Consider the following 16,615-nt stretch of genomic DNA (forward strand, 5'->3'; position numbering starts at 1 on the left):
ATGCGCGAACGATATATCATTTGAATATAATTTAGGGAAGAACCTACAATCTTACAAATCGGAACTGTTGGATACGTTCTGTAAAATTTGAACTTTCTGTCAAAAAGAAAAGTAATATAAGTAAAAGTAATTGGATAGGTCTTTCTTTCATAATGAATAGGGGTTGTCATAAACCATTTTTTTATAATTACAATATTTTCGGAAATAATCGCTCTGAAAGAAAAAAAAAATGTGTCCCCCCTCCAACTTTTGAACCATGGGTCAAAAAAATATTTAAAAAAATCGTGCAAGTAAAGCTTAGTGAATACTTTTGAGGAAAGTTATAGCGAATATCATCGGTTGTCATTTTTAAGTTATTGCAAAAAGTCTTCCCTTCTTAGTAGGTAAAAGTTGTGGCAGTCTATTATGACGGACGGGTAACTACGTAACCCTACACTGAGCATGGCCCGTCGTCTTTTTTAATTCACTTCATCCTGCGGCTGTCGTGAATTATAGACCTCGTTTACAAAATTTCGCTTTCGCCCCTGGTTGCACAATGTACTATTAAACATAGATACTTACAACGAAGAAAAATTAAAGTATGGTTGAGTACTACTAACTAAAGTAACTAAACAATAGTACATTATTGTCGAGGCTCGGAAGTAGCTATGTTTTAGCTATGTTTAGCTTCGGATTTAATTAAACGGACTCCCAAGGTCGTCCGTTTAAAACGAATCCTCAGCCAGCAAGTAGCCTTCCAGCCGAGTCATATACAGGGTGGAAATAGATTTTGGGTCAGTGAGGGCAGCTACCAGATTCCGTGTTGCTAGGCAAAAATGGTCTTAGGAGACCTTCCTTCGATTTCAAATTAATGAAGATTGGCGTTTACAGATTTTGGAAAAAACATACAGGTTGCGAGAATATGGTCATTTTTGACAAAAAAAATTTATGATGCCAATCGATCCCATTCCTGTCCAGGATCAAAAGCTTGTATGGGACCAAAAAGAAATTTCCGGCTAGAAAAGCCATAAATCGAGAAAAACTTTCCCCATACAATTTGTATGAAAATGAAAAAAGTTTTTTTTACATGTATTTTTTTATGTCAATCGATTCCATTTCTATTTCGTATCAATAGTTTCTTTGGGGTCAACTTTCAGTAATGTACAAAAAAGCCAGAAATTAAAGAAAACTGTTTTCATACATTTACTATGGAGAGAGAAGTAAAACTTTATTCTTATTTATCTGTCACCCTAATTCGTCCTTCTATGCTGAATGACTGTATGAAGACACTACAGTACTAAAATTTTAAATAACAATAAAAGGGAATTTTAAGTTATTTCTCTTGGTTCGATTAAATTTTTAACAACAAACAGCAATGCTGGAAAGCTTGAAGCTAATTAGCACCTTAAATTTAAAAAATCGTGCGGGGTATTTTGCGAGCGTTTGTAAAGTGTTATAAAAATGACGTTGAATCAAGAAAGGTTAGAGTTGTAAATGTATGAAAACAGTTTTCTTAAATTTTTGGCTTTTTTGTACATTACCCAAGTCACCCAAGGAAACTATTGATACTGGATAGAAATGGAATCGATTGACATAAAAAAATACATGTAAAAAAACTTTTTTCATTTTCATACAAATTGTATGGGGAAAGTTTTTCTCGATTTATGGCTTTTCTAGCCGGAAATTTCTTTTTGGTCCCATACAAGCTTTTGATCCGGGACAGGAATGGGATCGATTGGCATCAAAAAAAAAGTTTGTCAAAAATGACCATTTTCTCGCATCCTGTATGTTTTTTCCAAAATCTGTAAACGCCAATCTTCAATAATATGAAATCGAAGGAAGGTCTCCTAAGACCATTTTCGCCTAGCAACACGGGATCTGGTAGCTGCCCTCACTGACCCAAAATCTATTTCCACCCTGTATAGTGCTTTTCTCAAAAATGGCGCAATAAATACAAATATAGTAAAAATATTTTACAGAAGCAACGTTCTTGTGTATATATTTTCACAGATTTGCTTTGCCGCCTTTTTATTTTTTAAATTAAAAATAGAAGTGTTTTTTTCTGCTGAAAATACGCCAACCTATTTGAGACAACTAAATAGTCGTGGTACCAACATTATAATAATAAGAACTGATCGTCTGTTTGCCTGTTTAATGGACCTATGCCTTCATTTCATATGGCCACTTCAACTTTTAAAAAGTTTGGAACTCGACAAGTAATGGAATTTGTATGCAACATTGCAGTCCCGAAATCGACACTGCAATGTTTTTAACTTTTTAATTTTTTGACTGACCATAAACCACGCACTTCGCGACCTACTTTTTAACCGGCAACGTCGAGTTTGCCGTCCATTTTTGAGAAAAGAGTTTTATCAATATTTTTTATTTTATTTATTTATTTAATCAGGTAAATACACATAATATACAACTTAATTACAAAAGTACCGTTAAACCAGTAAGGTTTGTCTCGGTACTCCGGTTAGTTATACTAACGGTAGATGTTTCAAAAATAAAATATTTTTTAGCTACTAGGCGTCTATATATCATTGCACAATGGTCTTATTATACTCCGCTGTTTCATTTAAATGTTTATTTGGTATGATTGCTCTAACCTCTCCCTCTTTGTAATGATTTGTAGTACATTAAAAACCTCCAACAGCAGCGCAAAGCTTATTTAAATTTAATCTGAGAAGCACATAAAGGATCTATACTAATTATATTATCAGCTACTAGATTAGCACTGCGGTAGGGAGATATAAAGGGTCCATTGTAGTTGCGGCGGCAGCGTTGCCGGAAATGCCCCCCTTCCCTCCCCATTGCCGACGGAAATGGTGGCGAGGAGCGGAGACAGCGTCATCCGCCGAGGTGAAGCCAGCGGTAGTGGGTTCAGTTCAGTCGACACCCGGCCTTTGTTCCCTAAGCAGTAACCACCTAGCCGACAAACACACACTTTTGGTAAATTTGTGTTATTGGCGGCGCCAGGAAGCAACGGACGGATTGCCACGCGACCTATGCTAACTTGCTAGGGTTTTGATGTCGATTCGCACAATTTCCATTCGTTTAAAATTACATAGTAGATAAAAATAATACCTTCTTAGTTTGCTAGTTAGCTTTAGTACTTACTTACTTTAGTACGTACCTTTTTAATCATTTTTTTTCAAAATGAGATTATTTTGCTAATAAGGAGGCCACAAGGAGTTTTGTCTTTGTTTATTTACATTAACTCGACTTCTAAAGCCCCATTTAGACGGTTCAAGAACTTGCATGCAATATTCGATACATTGCTAACTACCGAGCACAATTCAGTCGACCGACTAAACACCGCAATGTAACAAAAATCGCATGTAAGTTCTTTCGTCTAAATGGGGCTGCAAATTATGTGTAACCTACTAACTTATGTAACATTTAAGCCTAACACTTGGTTTGAATTAAATAACGATTTACATATAGACGCCTTGTACTTGGTTGAAAAAGTTTTTATTTATGAAACATCTACCGTTAGTATAATTGATAACTCTTTAAATAAAACTATGAAAACGGATTATATCGCGTATATTGAATTTATAAATTCAATATACGCGATATAATCCGTTTTCATAGTTTTATTTCATGAGTAACTATCGCGGTAACCGATGATAACTCTTTGTTTACCAAATACCTAGTAACTCAACCATATACTTTAATTGTTCTCCGTTGTAAGTACCTATATTTAATAGTATATTGTGCAACGAGGGGGGTAAGCGAGATTTTGTAAACGAGGTCTAATAATTCACGACAGCCGCAGGCTTGCAAATTTTGAGTTGTTTTCTTATGTTTGCTAGTAGAATTGACTTTTAAATGATGATTACGTTTTACTTTAAATCGATTTGCTTTGATTATGTTTGATATTTTACAGTTATTTTCCTTGTGTCGGTGTGGTGAAATTTTTTGTGTTTTACTCGGTGGCAAAATTTGTTTAACACTCATGCCTTGTAACCCTCGCAACGCTCAAGATTCCATTTTTCAAAGAACTTGCTACGCACGTGGTTCAATTTTGGAATCTTTCGCTTGCTCGGGTATCACTATATTATTAGCACGAGAGGTTAAACAACAACTTTGCCCCCATGTTAAACAAATAACTATTACTTAATTTACTCACAACCTACTTGGTTCGTATGAATTAATGACATAATTAAAAATGAAAGCTATACCTCCCTAGAGATATAGCTTTTTTTTACAATGCATAACTCCCGCGGGAACAATATAGGCCTGACCCTTCAGTACACCTGCATGAAATAAGATCTGTTTCGAGCAAGTGCGATAAAAATAAATATTATTACTATGAAAAAACAGGACAAGTGCGAGTCGGACTCGGTGGGCGTTCCGTACTTTTTAGTATTTGTTGTTATAGCGGCAACAGAAATAACATCATTTGTGAAATTTTAACCGTCTACCTATCACGGTTCAAGAGATACAGCCTGGTGACAGACAGACGGACAGACAGACAAATAGACGGACAACGGAGTCTTAGTAATAACGTCCCGTTATTGAGTACGAAACCCTAAAAATAAACTAACAGCTCCTAAAACACTTTGGATTTAAATTTCGGTTTAAGTTCTACATGATGTTAGATCGTGTCATACTCATATCAACTCATATCATATCATATTCATAATTCAATTTATCCATAGGCAAAATTAGTTACTTACGCCCTCTTTTAGACTTTATAGCAAACCGAAAGACTTCCAGTTAAGTTTGACACTTATATTAAACTGGACACTGGCAGCGCCCTCTCTTTCAAATTCCATGAACTATTATCTCAACCAGGGGGTGAGCTAGCCGTACGCTACTCTACGAGTAGCAGCATCATTTAGCCCTCTTTGTGCAAACCGTGTAACTTGGATACCATCAGGCTCTCTTTATTCTCCAAAAACTGACGATAAAGTTGCATTTTAAACACAAGTGGAAAGTTTAAGTAGTCAAGTTGATGCAAATTTTGAGTTGTTTCCTCAAACACCACTTGTGTTTAAAATGCAACTTTCTCGTCAGTTTTTGGAACTCTACACCAGCCAACATGAGGATGTTGGCTGGTAGAGTTTGAAATGATAAATATTTAATAGTTTTCAATTAGATTAGATTTGGATTAATATTTTACAGTTAGTATTTTCGTCGCGTTGGTGTGGTTACAATTTTTGTAGTTTGTTGTTTCATTCGGTAGCAAGGTTTGTTTAGCTCTCGTACCTTTTGAAACCCTCGCAACGCTCAAGATTCCATTTTACCAACCACTCGCTTTTAAGGATTTTCAGATTTGGCGACGTCTGAGGTCAATATCTGTTTAAGTTTAGGTTCTAAGTCAAGTTTGGCATGTAAAGTAATGTACCTGAGTTATACGCCATTGCCTCAGTTGGGCTCCCCTTGAGGGATCCTTAATCATTTAGAAAGGTGAAATGTGGAGTAGTAGTTGGTATTCACTCCCATACTTAGTTCACCCCTTAAAACAAGTTAATTTGAATATCAATCAGTACGCATATGTACTTAATAATACATATGTACTTACTTATTTTTATGTACTCATATACTTATTTTTTAAATGCAATTAATTTTCCTATGCTCCCACCGAAAAAATAAATACATTTATATAATTACATTAATCAGAGCTCCTTCGGTTTACTTTTTCGATTTTATTATTATTACTAGAGTTAGGAGCGAAAAACTAATTCCATACAAATGTTTAAAAGCTCCTAGTTCTAATAATAATAAAAAATAAGTGAAATATTGTACGAGTCAACAGGCTGGAGTGAATTAAAAACTCGAGTAACAATAATCGTACCCCCGGAGTTACTGTCCGCGCGCCGATTCCTTGCATTCGGAGGTCGAGGAAGTTGGGGGGTGTGCGCCACGCCCGTACGTACAAAATGACACCACTCTGTCATGACGCCCAACATTCCTAAGGAATTCGCGCGCGGACAGTACACAGAATGTTTTTCATCACACTTGCAAAGAAAAAACTAAATTTTAAGCGAAATCATTCTTAAATACGGTGACATTTCAGACATTCGTCCGCCATATTGTCATTTTTAGGGTTACGTATGTACCCAAAGGGTAAAACCGGGACCATATTACTAAGACTCCACTGTCCGTCTGTCTGTCTGTCTGTCACCTGGCTGTGGCTCTAACGCAGCGTACTACGTAGGCGAACAACACGCGAATGCGAAACGGCGCGGCACGGCGCCTTAATACCTATATAGATCCTTTGATACCTATATAGAAGTGTCCTACGTGGGCGATCTCGTTGCGAACGCGAACGCCTTGGGCCGGCCGCGCCGTGCCGCGTCGCTTCGCTTCGCGTTCGCGAGTGTTCGCCTATGTAAGACGCAGCGTTACACGACGACAATAAACGAACTTTTTGTAGGTATTTAAGAACACACCTCAGAACAGAACACACGGTTGAACCTTCTTGGCGCAGTTCGTACCATGCTTATCGGCACGTTAGTACATAGAGTAACTTATACGTTAGTATAAATCTAATACGTTTTGTCGTCGTATTTTTTAAAGAGCATTTCTAGAGCATTTCAATTCAAGAATTGTTTTATATTTTGAAATGTAGTCCTCTAGATAAGCGACAGAAAATAACTCAGTCCCATTTCCATACTTGCGTGCTATGACTGTTCAAGAATTAGTAGGTTCCTTGGAACCTTCATGCAAAATTTCAGCTAAAGCGGTTCAGTTGTTTAGCCATGAAAAGGTAACAAAGAGGCAGACATAATTACTTTCACGTTTATAATATTTGTACAGTTGTAATGGGATTTATAGACATAAAGCTGATTATTTTTGACTGGTATTGTTACTACTTGGAGTACTTGGCTTGGCACCGACTTCAAACATATCAGTTGGTAACGCATATACTTAAACACGGAACCCTAAAAAGGATAATATTGTATTTCATCCTTTTTGAAGTCGATTTATCTTTTTTTATAAAAGTTTTTATTTTTCCATTTTTAGTTTTAAGACATTGTTAAGAGTGTGACGCATGAATGAAAAATAGATTCATGTTTAACTGTAAATTCGTAAACTTTATTAAATAATCAGAATTTTCCTCGAGTCCGTCTGGGAAATCATTCCTGTCACTAAATCCATTTTCCGCCCCGCCACTGACCCAATCCCTCAAACCCCCCGATCACTCAACCTCACAGCACATCAACCCCTGATCACTGAACCCCTCGACCCTAAACCACCAACCCTTCAACCGCCATTCCCCGACCCCTAACCCCAGACCCCTTAACTCCTAACCCTAACCCCCAATCCCTTAACTCCCAACCCCTCAGTCCCCGACCCATCACCTCACCTCCCCTCAACCCCCAACCTCAAACCCCCCAAACATTAATACCCTCTACCTTCACCTCTCAGTCTCTTTGGTTGTTTCCAACACTACCTACATCAAAAATCATAATACACATACAGTTATCAGTAGCCTTACCACGAGTTTGACATTGATATATTCGCTATCGTGTGCGTAACTTACTGTTTATGCATCTCGCTCGTACTGGCATATTAGTGTACAAAGTTACGAAGAATATTTAGTGTCAAACTCGTGGTTAGGCTACAGTTGCTCTACATCAAATTGGTGGTTTTCGGGAGGAAATGCTTGAGTTACTTTAGAAAACACCGAAATCACCATACACGTGCCTTTAAAAATTGAGGAGCTCCCTCAATTCCTCACGGATTCCATCATCAGACCAAAACCATAAATATTACGAAAACACCTTGGAGAGGTAACTTCTTTCAAACAGAAAAAGAATAACTCAAATCGGATCATGGGTGCCGGAGTAATTGCTGAAATCATTATCATCAAAACAATCATCATCATCAGCTCCACTTCATCAAATTGGTGGTTTTCGAGAGAAAATGCTCAAGTTGCTTAAGAAAACAACCAAATCACCATACATGTGCCTTTAAAAATTGAGGAGTTCCCTTAATTCCTCATGGATCCCATCATCAGAACAGCACCAGATTAATGTGGGACCACCTTGGAGGTAGTTCGTTTCAAACAAAAAAATAATTGTTCAAGTCGGACCACGGGTCTCGGAGTAATCGCTGAACATCCTACATTAAAAAAATCATCATTACTATCTTCAAAACAATCATCATCATCAGGTCCACTTCATCAAATTGGTCGTTTTCGAGAGCAAATTCTTAAGTTGCTTATGAAAACACCCAAATCACCATACATGTGCCTTTAAAAAATGAGGAGTTCCCTCAATACCTCAGGGATCCCATAATCAGATCAGAACCAGATTAATATGGGACCAACTTTGAAGTAACTCCTTTCGAACAAAAAAAGAATTACTCAAATCGGACCACAATAAAAAAAAATAGCCACAACCGAATACAGAACCTCCAGTCCTCCTTCTATGAAATTCAAGTCGGTTAATTATACCTAATCATAAAGTAATTGTAATATTTTCAAAAGGTCATACAGAATTTGAAACACTTGTCTATTTATTTATTATTTTACTTATTTTTCTTCTTGTCCGCTTTTAATTTGTACAAGTATTGCGATTCTAACATTTCTTTCAGGTAGATATATTTAGTTCCCCACGGAGAGTAGGATAAATACCACTCTTGAAACATTTGATAGTCAAAAGGGTCCACGTAATTAGCTTGCCTGTCCATAAGTACGGCGTCTATAATTTCTTCAGGTATAAGAGGCTTAAAGTATAGTTGGGCTACACGATCTGCGGAGAGTAAGTTCACCAGCGCACGTTTGATAGAGTTGACGTCATACCCTCGCAGAGTCTGCGCCGTGCTGTGCACGTTGAAGCTACGAGAAATCCCGTGATACTTCATTAAAACTTTCATTAAAACCAAACAAATGCTTCCATAATCAGATCGTGGTATTAGAATCAGAGAAGGAAACGCTTTAGACAATAAGGCCGGTTTTGCGAGCCACGGTTCGGATGCTGTTCCCAAAACCATAATCTTGTCTGAGGGCGTTAAAGGTTTTACGATCTCTTTAAAGAAATCCTTCGAAAGCCGCTGAGGATCAAACCACTTATCTTCTTTAGGTACAGCTTTATAGAAAAGTTTGTCAGCATTATCAACTAATATGACGGTGGGCTGCATTATTCGACTTATTTCGTTAATGTACTTAAACATGGTTTTTAGGGCTCCTCCAGGAAATTTATTATATACGTTGGTAGGCGATAGATCTATCAAAATCGAGTTTGTCTCAGTTGCAATGGCGTACACCAAAGTTCTTTTGCCACTTCCTTTGGGGCCTACAAGCAATTGCGAGCGAATTGCATTGGGACATGAACAGCCTGAGGTCAAAAGGCATAAAACTCTTACTTGCTCTCTGACGTCACCCAAACAGGGAGGTGGAAAAGAAGGAGTCCAGAGAACTGCTCTCATATCTGCTGCAGCGTAATTTAGATCACCCCAGTAGTCGTCGAGCGTTGTACGGGGGTATTTCCGAATAATACCCTCATCAACTAATGCTTGAAACATCACCGCAGGAGTGATTTTACTTTGCTTTGCGGCACCTTTTTTCCTCGGTTTTTTTCTTTTCTTACTTTGGGGAACTTCCTTGATACCGGCATCTTCGTAGTCTATTTTAAGAGCGGCTTTTAGCAATTGTAATTCTACCCTCATCATTTCGTCGACTATAGGGCGAAGCTCTAAATTAACGTCTTGGTATGCAGTTTCAGTTATGAATTCCTTCACAAAACCTCTCATAACATCCAATGGAGCATCTGGAGTGTCAATATCCTTCCATTGGTTTTGATATATATTCCAGGCTTCCTGGAGACCATCAAAGTTCTTGCCAATAGAAATGTATACCCCTGGATCATTATCAGGGTTTAAACGTGATTTTCTGTAATTATCGAGTCTTTTTATCTCCTTTTCTTTTGCCTCTAATTCTAACCGTTTTTTTTCTGCTCTTGCTTCAGCTTTTTCGGCTTTTATTTGTTCAGGACTCTTTGGGTTGCCACTTTCAGCTTTCTTTCTTTTTATTTCTGCTTCTCGCCACTCTATGAATTCTGGGATTGTAAACGTTTCTCCCCGTACTACTAAAATAGAACCTCCTTCATCTGGCCACGGATACTCATCAAATAGACGGACTGCATAATACCATTCACTAAACCATTGTCTAACTTCATCAGAAATGTCTTCCATAATATCATCTTTCCTTAGCCTTAAAACATGAGTTTTCTCTTTAACATTTGCTTCCATCCATTCCTTAAAATATTTTTTACGAAATTCACGTCGGACATTTCTTACTTTTTCAAGTTCAGGTTTAGCTGATGGAGGTAACCAAGATGGAATAATCATTCCAAGCAGTCTTCTTCGTTCATTCTCTTTAGTTCTCTCCCTTTTGAGCAACATAAAACGTCTGTATACTTGTTGTATCAAGCTGGATGCTTTTATACGAAGCGATTCTCTTGCTGCAGGCTTTTTTAACCCAGCCAGTTCCAAATACAAATCAGTGTCTTTATTATACTTTTTATTTTTTTCTCTGGTGATCTTACGTGCTTTCTCCATACGTTGAATATTCCATAAATGTCCATTATATACTCTTAAAAATTCTCTTTCAGCGATTTCTTCTGGACATAACTGTTCAGATCCTTCTGATTCAGAAATTTCTTCACCCATTGCCAATTTTCTACGGAGTTCTGCTTCTTTTTCCTCTCGTATTCTTTCCTCTTCTGCTTGTCTTTCTTCCTCTAAGCGTTCTGCTTCAGAAGGAGTCGGCTCTGGATCACCTAATCGATTACCAGCAAAAATTTCGTCAATTATATATTGTATTTCTTGTTGACGTACCTCAAAAGGATAAAAATAAGGCGTAATTATTTGTATATCTTGAGGCACTAAAAGCAATTGCTGTAATGCATTTTCGGGGTATGTATATTCAAATGCTTCTACTTCTTGTAATGTCCATTTTAACTCGAGAATGCGACATGTTAAAGCATCAATAATTGCTTTTATATAAGGTCTTCTTTGAACTTGTTCCATCTGATCGTAAGAATCGCATAATTTGTTGTATAGGGCGCAGTATTTGCAGTACACACGTGCCACCAGTTCCACGGCTGTAGCCTGCGGCTTGATGCCGAGATAGGTGTTAGCGAACTCCTGCAAGCGGGCATCTTCTGTTAAAGCGGTATTGAAATCCTTTTTAATTTGAAGCCACCGTTCGTAATAATCTGTGTTAGCCATTTCGTAGATTTTGTGATTTATTAAAAATAAAACAATCTATATACAAAAACTATGAATAAATAAATAATTAATTTCAATTCTAAGTCATATTTGTCACCGATGTCACTAGAAACATATTTGACATGATTTTTAGCAGAGAGTATTTATTACGTGAGCAATCGTGGTTATATTTGGGTTATATCCTCCTAGGTACATAACGTATAACAATAAAGGTAGGATCTAAACCGGTATTATAGGGGAACATCGGGTTATTTTGAGAATTTTATAAAATTGATCCAGCTTTATTACATTACTTCCACCACTAGGACTTGTTCCAATCGTTAGGTGAATCTAGTTCTATTTCTGTGGTGTGTGAAGATCTGACTATAACTAAGCTATACCTAAGCTAAGTCCGTTTAAGCTAATTCTGCGCCGATTTACTATGGCAAAATGTGAAAGAATTTCATTAAAATTGGCACGATAAAATAAGAGATACTTCGCTACATTTACTCTGAGGAGCCACGAGGCCATATTGGAGATAAAGTAATAAAATTAATAGATCTTAAAAAAATAAAATTATTTGGTATGAAGATGTGCTTGAGGTGACGTTTTTTTTTCACTGGTCTATCCATTCTCGCAATATACGTCAATATCCGTCCGTTTTTTACACATTTTATTCCCGGCTAGAAAAAAGGGTTCTTTGATCTCTTTAATATAATATTACGCGAAACTGTGCAGAGGGCGCCACTGCCACAATCTGAGGGTCTATCGCGAAATAAGAAAATTGAAATTTCGTTATCGAACATCTCTGTCACTCTTGCATATTTGAGCGATAAAGAGGCAGATAGCGAAATTTCGGATTCGCGTTTCCCGGTAGGTACTCTGTAAACAAACCACCTTGATTAATAACCGGCATCAATGTCATATTTTATTATCTCTGAAAACTTGTCAAAAAATCAAGAAAAACCGAACAAGTGCGAGTCGGACTCGCCCACCGAGGGTTCCGTACTTTTTAGTATTTATTGTTGTAGCGGCAACAGAAATACATCATCTGTGAAATTTTCAACTGTCTAGCTATCACGGTTCATGAGATACAGCCTGGTGACAGACAGACGGACAGACGGACAGCAGAGTCTTAGTAATAGGGTCCCGTTTTTACCCTTTGGGTATGGAACCCTAAAAACTGTTAAAGGCACAGTATGTATAAGTTACTCTATGGTGATTGTTTACGGGCTAGTGATGCACTCTGGTGGCAGAACATTGCAGTGATATCCCCTATTGGCATCGTGTTTCTTGAAAACAAATTCAACTACGCATTTGGGTGAAACACTATTGCAGAAATACTATTTAAAGTACAGTCGTAATAGGACAAACCTCGAAATCTCTGGAACAATCCTGAAATTTGATGTGTAGGTATATGTAGATATATGTATATGTAAATTAAAGGCCCCTTTTTCATGTCCACACCATTTGACATTAGGGGACCTACATGTACGTTCTCTATTAAAATATGGTGTAAGGCAACATTAAAGTTTATTAAATTCTGCACAAAATAGTCCTAGGGCTTTTTATTTTTCGTTGTAAGTTCTTGTTAGGGATTTGGGAAAATTTTGGTTTTTCCTACTCAGAATCAAGAGCCCTATCGAATCTACTAGGTGAAAAAAACGGTCCTATAGAACAACTAAAATTAATGATTGAGAAATACATAGGGCTGAATAATGTGTTGGAAATTCAGAAATTTGGGCTTGAAATGGGGTTCGAATAATAGTGATAGTAATTAAATTTGACACATATTATATACCTCTGAGATCCAAATTAACGTTTCTTAAAATTTGAGCTGTGGGGACCACGGGGATCAGGCGCCATCTTGGAAAGACTACGCCATTTTTGTTTTTGTTTTTTCAATTCTTCTCAGGATCTATCTATATTTTAATAGAGAACGTACATTTAGAGGGAATTTCCAAACAAATTTGCCAAGATGGCTGCGATTCCTCGAGGTCCCCAAATGTCAAATGGTGTGGACATGAAAAAGGTGCCTTTAACTTAGATACATATCAAATTTCAGGACTGTTCCAGAGATTTCGAGGTTTGTCCTATTACGATTGTACTATTAAAAAACAGTCAGCGATATAGAGTCGATGAAACTTTTTTTGTCGCTGACTGTATACCAACTTTTAAAATGTTCGTCTACACATATAAATCCTTTCTGTTACCTATCTATTACATCAGTTCATGCCAGTTTTAGTGAAGCGACATAATTTGTGTTGGAGCCAAGCCAAGATTTGTAGAGATTGTCTTTAAAAACCTACAGTTAATAGTATAACTTAAACTTATCTAAATTAACTACAAAAATAACTAAAATATTTTATTCAAAAAGACCTCCGCGAACTGTACCGGGTGCAAAGGTGCCCATCACAATTGCCACATTACCACGTTGGATAGCGATGGCCAACCTTTGCACCAGGTACGAACCCGCGCGCGCATCACAGGTCCTCTCCCTAATTCTATGTCCCACCTCCCTAATAATAATTTGCCTCGAGGATGGAATATTTCGCTCTCTTTTTCAACGCTGCCGACTCTGCCGCAGCGCCATTCAGGTGTCTGCACCGTCCGGCTGAGATGTGAGGCGGCGAAAGTGCTGACGCACGTGGCGTCCCACAGTAGGCACTTCCCCTTCTGCCATGGCACCTAGGTTAACTCGCCCGGCCTTTTGCCATCGCTGCGACAGAGGCATCAGTGTGAGGAGAGGTGGTCTTTAAATGAATTCCTAAGTTTGATTTAGAGATTCTTAGAGCTTACGGTTCGAGGAACCTAAAAAACTAAGTCTAACCAGTTGTACTCAAATGCAGTGCGAACAAGAAATATAATAGCGTTAGACCTAGTTTTCTTGTGTCAGCAGTCAGCACTATATACGAGTACACTATAGATACGAGTATAGGGTTCCTTAAGCAACATTTTTTCGTCACCTTCTACAGATTTCAGGTGCATAAGGTTAAAAAAAGATAAGCAAACGCTAAATAATATGCTTCTTTAAACCAAACATGGCTCCAGTGCTTATCTAATCTGAGGATATTTTTAGATTACACTTAAACTAGTTTACAATTAGAGCTTGCCAAAAGGAAAACGACCTGTTAAATGTTTTTTCACTTCTTATGCTCGTAAAGTTCTCCTTTGTGCCAGATGTAGGCTGCACAAAATGCTACTTTCATGCTCTAGTGCACAAAGTAATATTTTTTTAAAGACTAAGACAATCAAATCACTGCCATACTACACAATAAAACATAATCGGATAATATTGATATTCCACTTAATTTGGCCCGTTTTTTTAATAATCCGTGTTTTATATATTACTAAATCATTAAAATCTTACAATACAGCATAGTTATTATAGAAATAAACTACAAAATGTAGTTATAATTTGGCAGTATGAATAAAGACTTAAAGCCCCCTCCACACGAATTGCGGCGCGAAGCCACGAACACGAGTGCATGTGGACAGTTCGCTAATCAGCGAAATCGACACCACACTCGCGTTCGCGGCTTTGCGCCGCGATTCGCGCACGAGTGTGCAGTGGGCTTAATGTAAATATCACGTGTTAAAAATTAAAAAAAAAGAATATTGGCGGGAAGCTCTTGTTGCGGCTTTGCAATTTGTTGCTGTTTTACGATTGTTATTTTTAATAATGTGGTCGAGTGAGGAGGAAATTACAGTTTCGCCTAATACTTTAATGGAAGGGAAAGCGAAAAATATCATACTGTATACGAAAATTTCATGAGTTGGAGAGCCAAAAAACTAGTCGATACTTTCTCGGAAGGTGTTTTCTTAACATATTTCGACGAATTGTCCAAGAAATTGAAGCCGCCTACATTATGGAGTGTGTACTCCATGCTTAAGAGTACGTTGCAGGCGAAAAACGACGTGAATATAAAACCCTATGTGAAACTTACATGTTTTTTGAAAAGACTTTCTAATGGGCACAAAACCAAAAAATCAAAGGTTATCACGGCAAACCATGTGGAAACATTCTTAAACACCACTCCCGATGCTCAATATTTGGCTACAAAAGTACGTAGTATTAATTTCCGTTTATTCAACATCTCATACTTTGCCTATCGAAATTCAAAAAGTAATTTTGAGTTGAAAGTTTGCAACGTTGTAACAATAACTGTTTTTATTGTAGGTGGCTGTGGCGCTCATATTTGGAATTAGCGGTGCGTGTCGAGGCATAGAACTGGCTAATATTACCGTCGACGATGTCAAGACGGACACGCAATTATAAGCTATTAACTTGCCCAATACAAAAACTAACCAAGAGCGTACATTTGTCGTAAAAGGAGAATCTTATCTTAATATAGTTAAAAAGTACCAAGACTTACTTCCACAAAATGTTACAACAAACAGATTCTTTCTTAATTACCAAAACGGCAAATGTACACGACAAGTCATAGGACGGAACAAATTTGCAACATTTCCAAAGCAAATCGCAGTTTTCTTGAATTTAGAAAATCCGGAACGTTACACAGGGCACTGCTTTCGGAGAACTTCGGCTACCCTCTTAGCCGATTCCGGAGCAAACTTGACGACTTTAAAGAGACATGGCGGCTGGAAATCGGACCAAGTTGCAGAAGGATACATAGAAGATTCCATTGGAAATAAATCCAAGATTTCCGACAGTATTACAGAAGTCATCAATTTAGTTCCAAATGGACCAGGTCCATCTAGTAGTCACTGTAATTTTGAACCAAACCGCCAACTTCTGAATGAAGACCCAGAGAGGCCGGAGGCATCACGATTGCCCAATATACCATCGTCATCACAAATCCAAACAAACACTGTTAATATGCCCGATAAGACCATTACATTAAATATATCTAATTGTTCAAATTTCACATTAAAATTTAATTAAATGTATTTTATTTGTTGCCATTTTTTTATTTTACTCACAATCGAAGTGAAAAGCAGTGTGTATAACTCAGGCACAAACGCCTATTTTTATCCTCGGCTATATTGGTCCTCGCTGCCGCTCGGACCAATAAACTGCCTCGTATGAAAGTAAATCGCTTTGTGCCCTTGTTGTACAATCTACTATTTTCACTGACCGACATGATAAAACTAGGTAAATACACTTTAGTTTTATATCAGTCTGTTTAAAAATAGCTATACCTACACGGTGTTTTATTTAAACTCCGTCAACTTTGGGGTATGGCTAAGTATTAATTTAGTAAGTACATTTAAGGAATCTGAATGGCGTAGTTATTTTTTTTTCTTTTTTTTCGTAATACGTGATTAATAGCGTTGTTGTAACACGAATATTATATCCCACCAATAATTTTTAAGAAAAAAAAACCGACTTCAATGGGGGATGCCGCTGAAAGTTTACTTATTGTTGATGGTGCTATTTTAGATTCCAGACAATAAAATGAAAAAGACAGCATCTTTTGCCTAATTATGTAGAAAAGGAGGT

The 16,615-nt window shown here is 37.4% G+C and overlaps 2 protein-coding genes across 2 annotated transcripts in view; both read right to left on the reverse strand.

Annotated features, from left to right (window-relative positions):
• The window catches only part of LOC134754357 (DNA-binding protein D-ETS-3), a 130,348-nt gene that overhangs the window by 87,472 nt on the left and 26,261 nt on the right, over positions 1–16,615 (reverse strand). The window lies entirely within an intron of this gene.
• Positions 8,470–11,192, reverse strand: LOC134754190 (IQ and AAA domain-containing protein 1-like). The gene has a single exon (XM_063690327.1). It carries the CDS (start codon positions 11,170–11,172, stop codon positions 8,470–8,472), a length of 2,703 nt encoding a protein of 900 aa, XP_063546397.1. The 5' UTR covers positions 11,173–11,192.

Source organism: Cydia strobilella, chromosome Z (assembly GCF_947568885.1).
Source record: "Cydia strobilella chromosome Z, ilCydStro3.1, whole genome shotgun sequence".
Classification (NCBI taxonomy): Eukaryota; Metazoa; Arthropoda; class Insecta; order Lepidoptera; family Tortricidae; genus Cydia; species Cydia strobilella.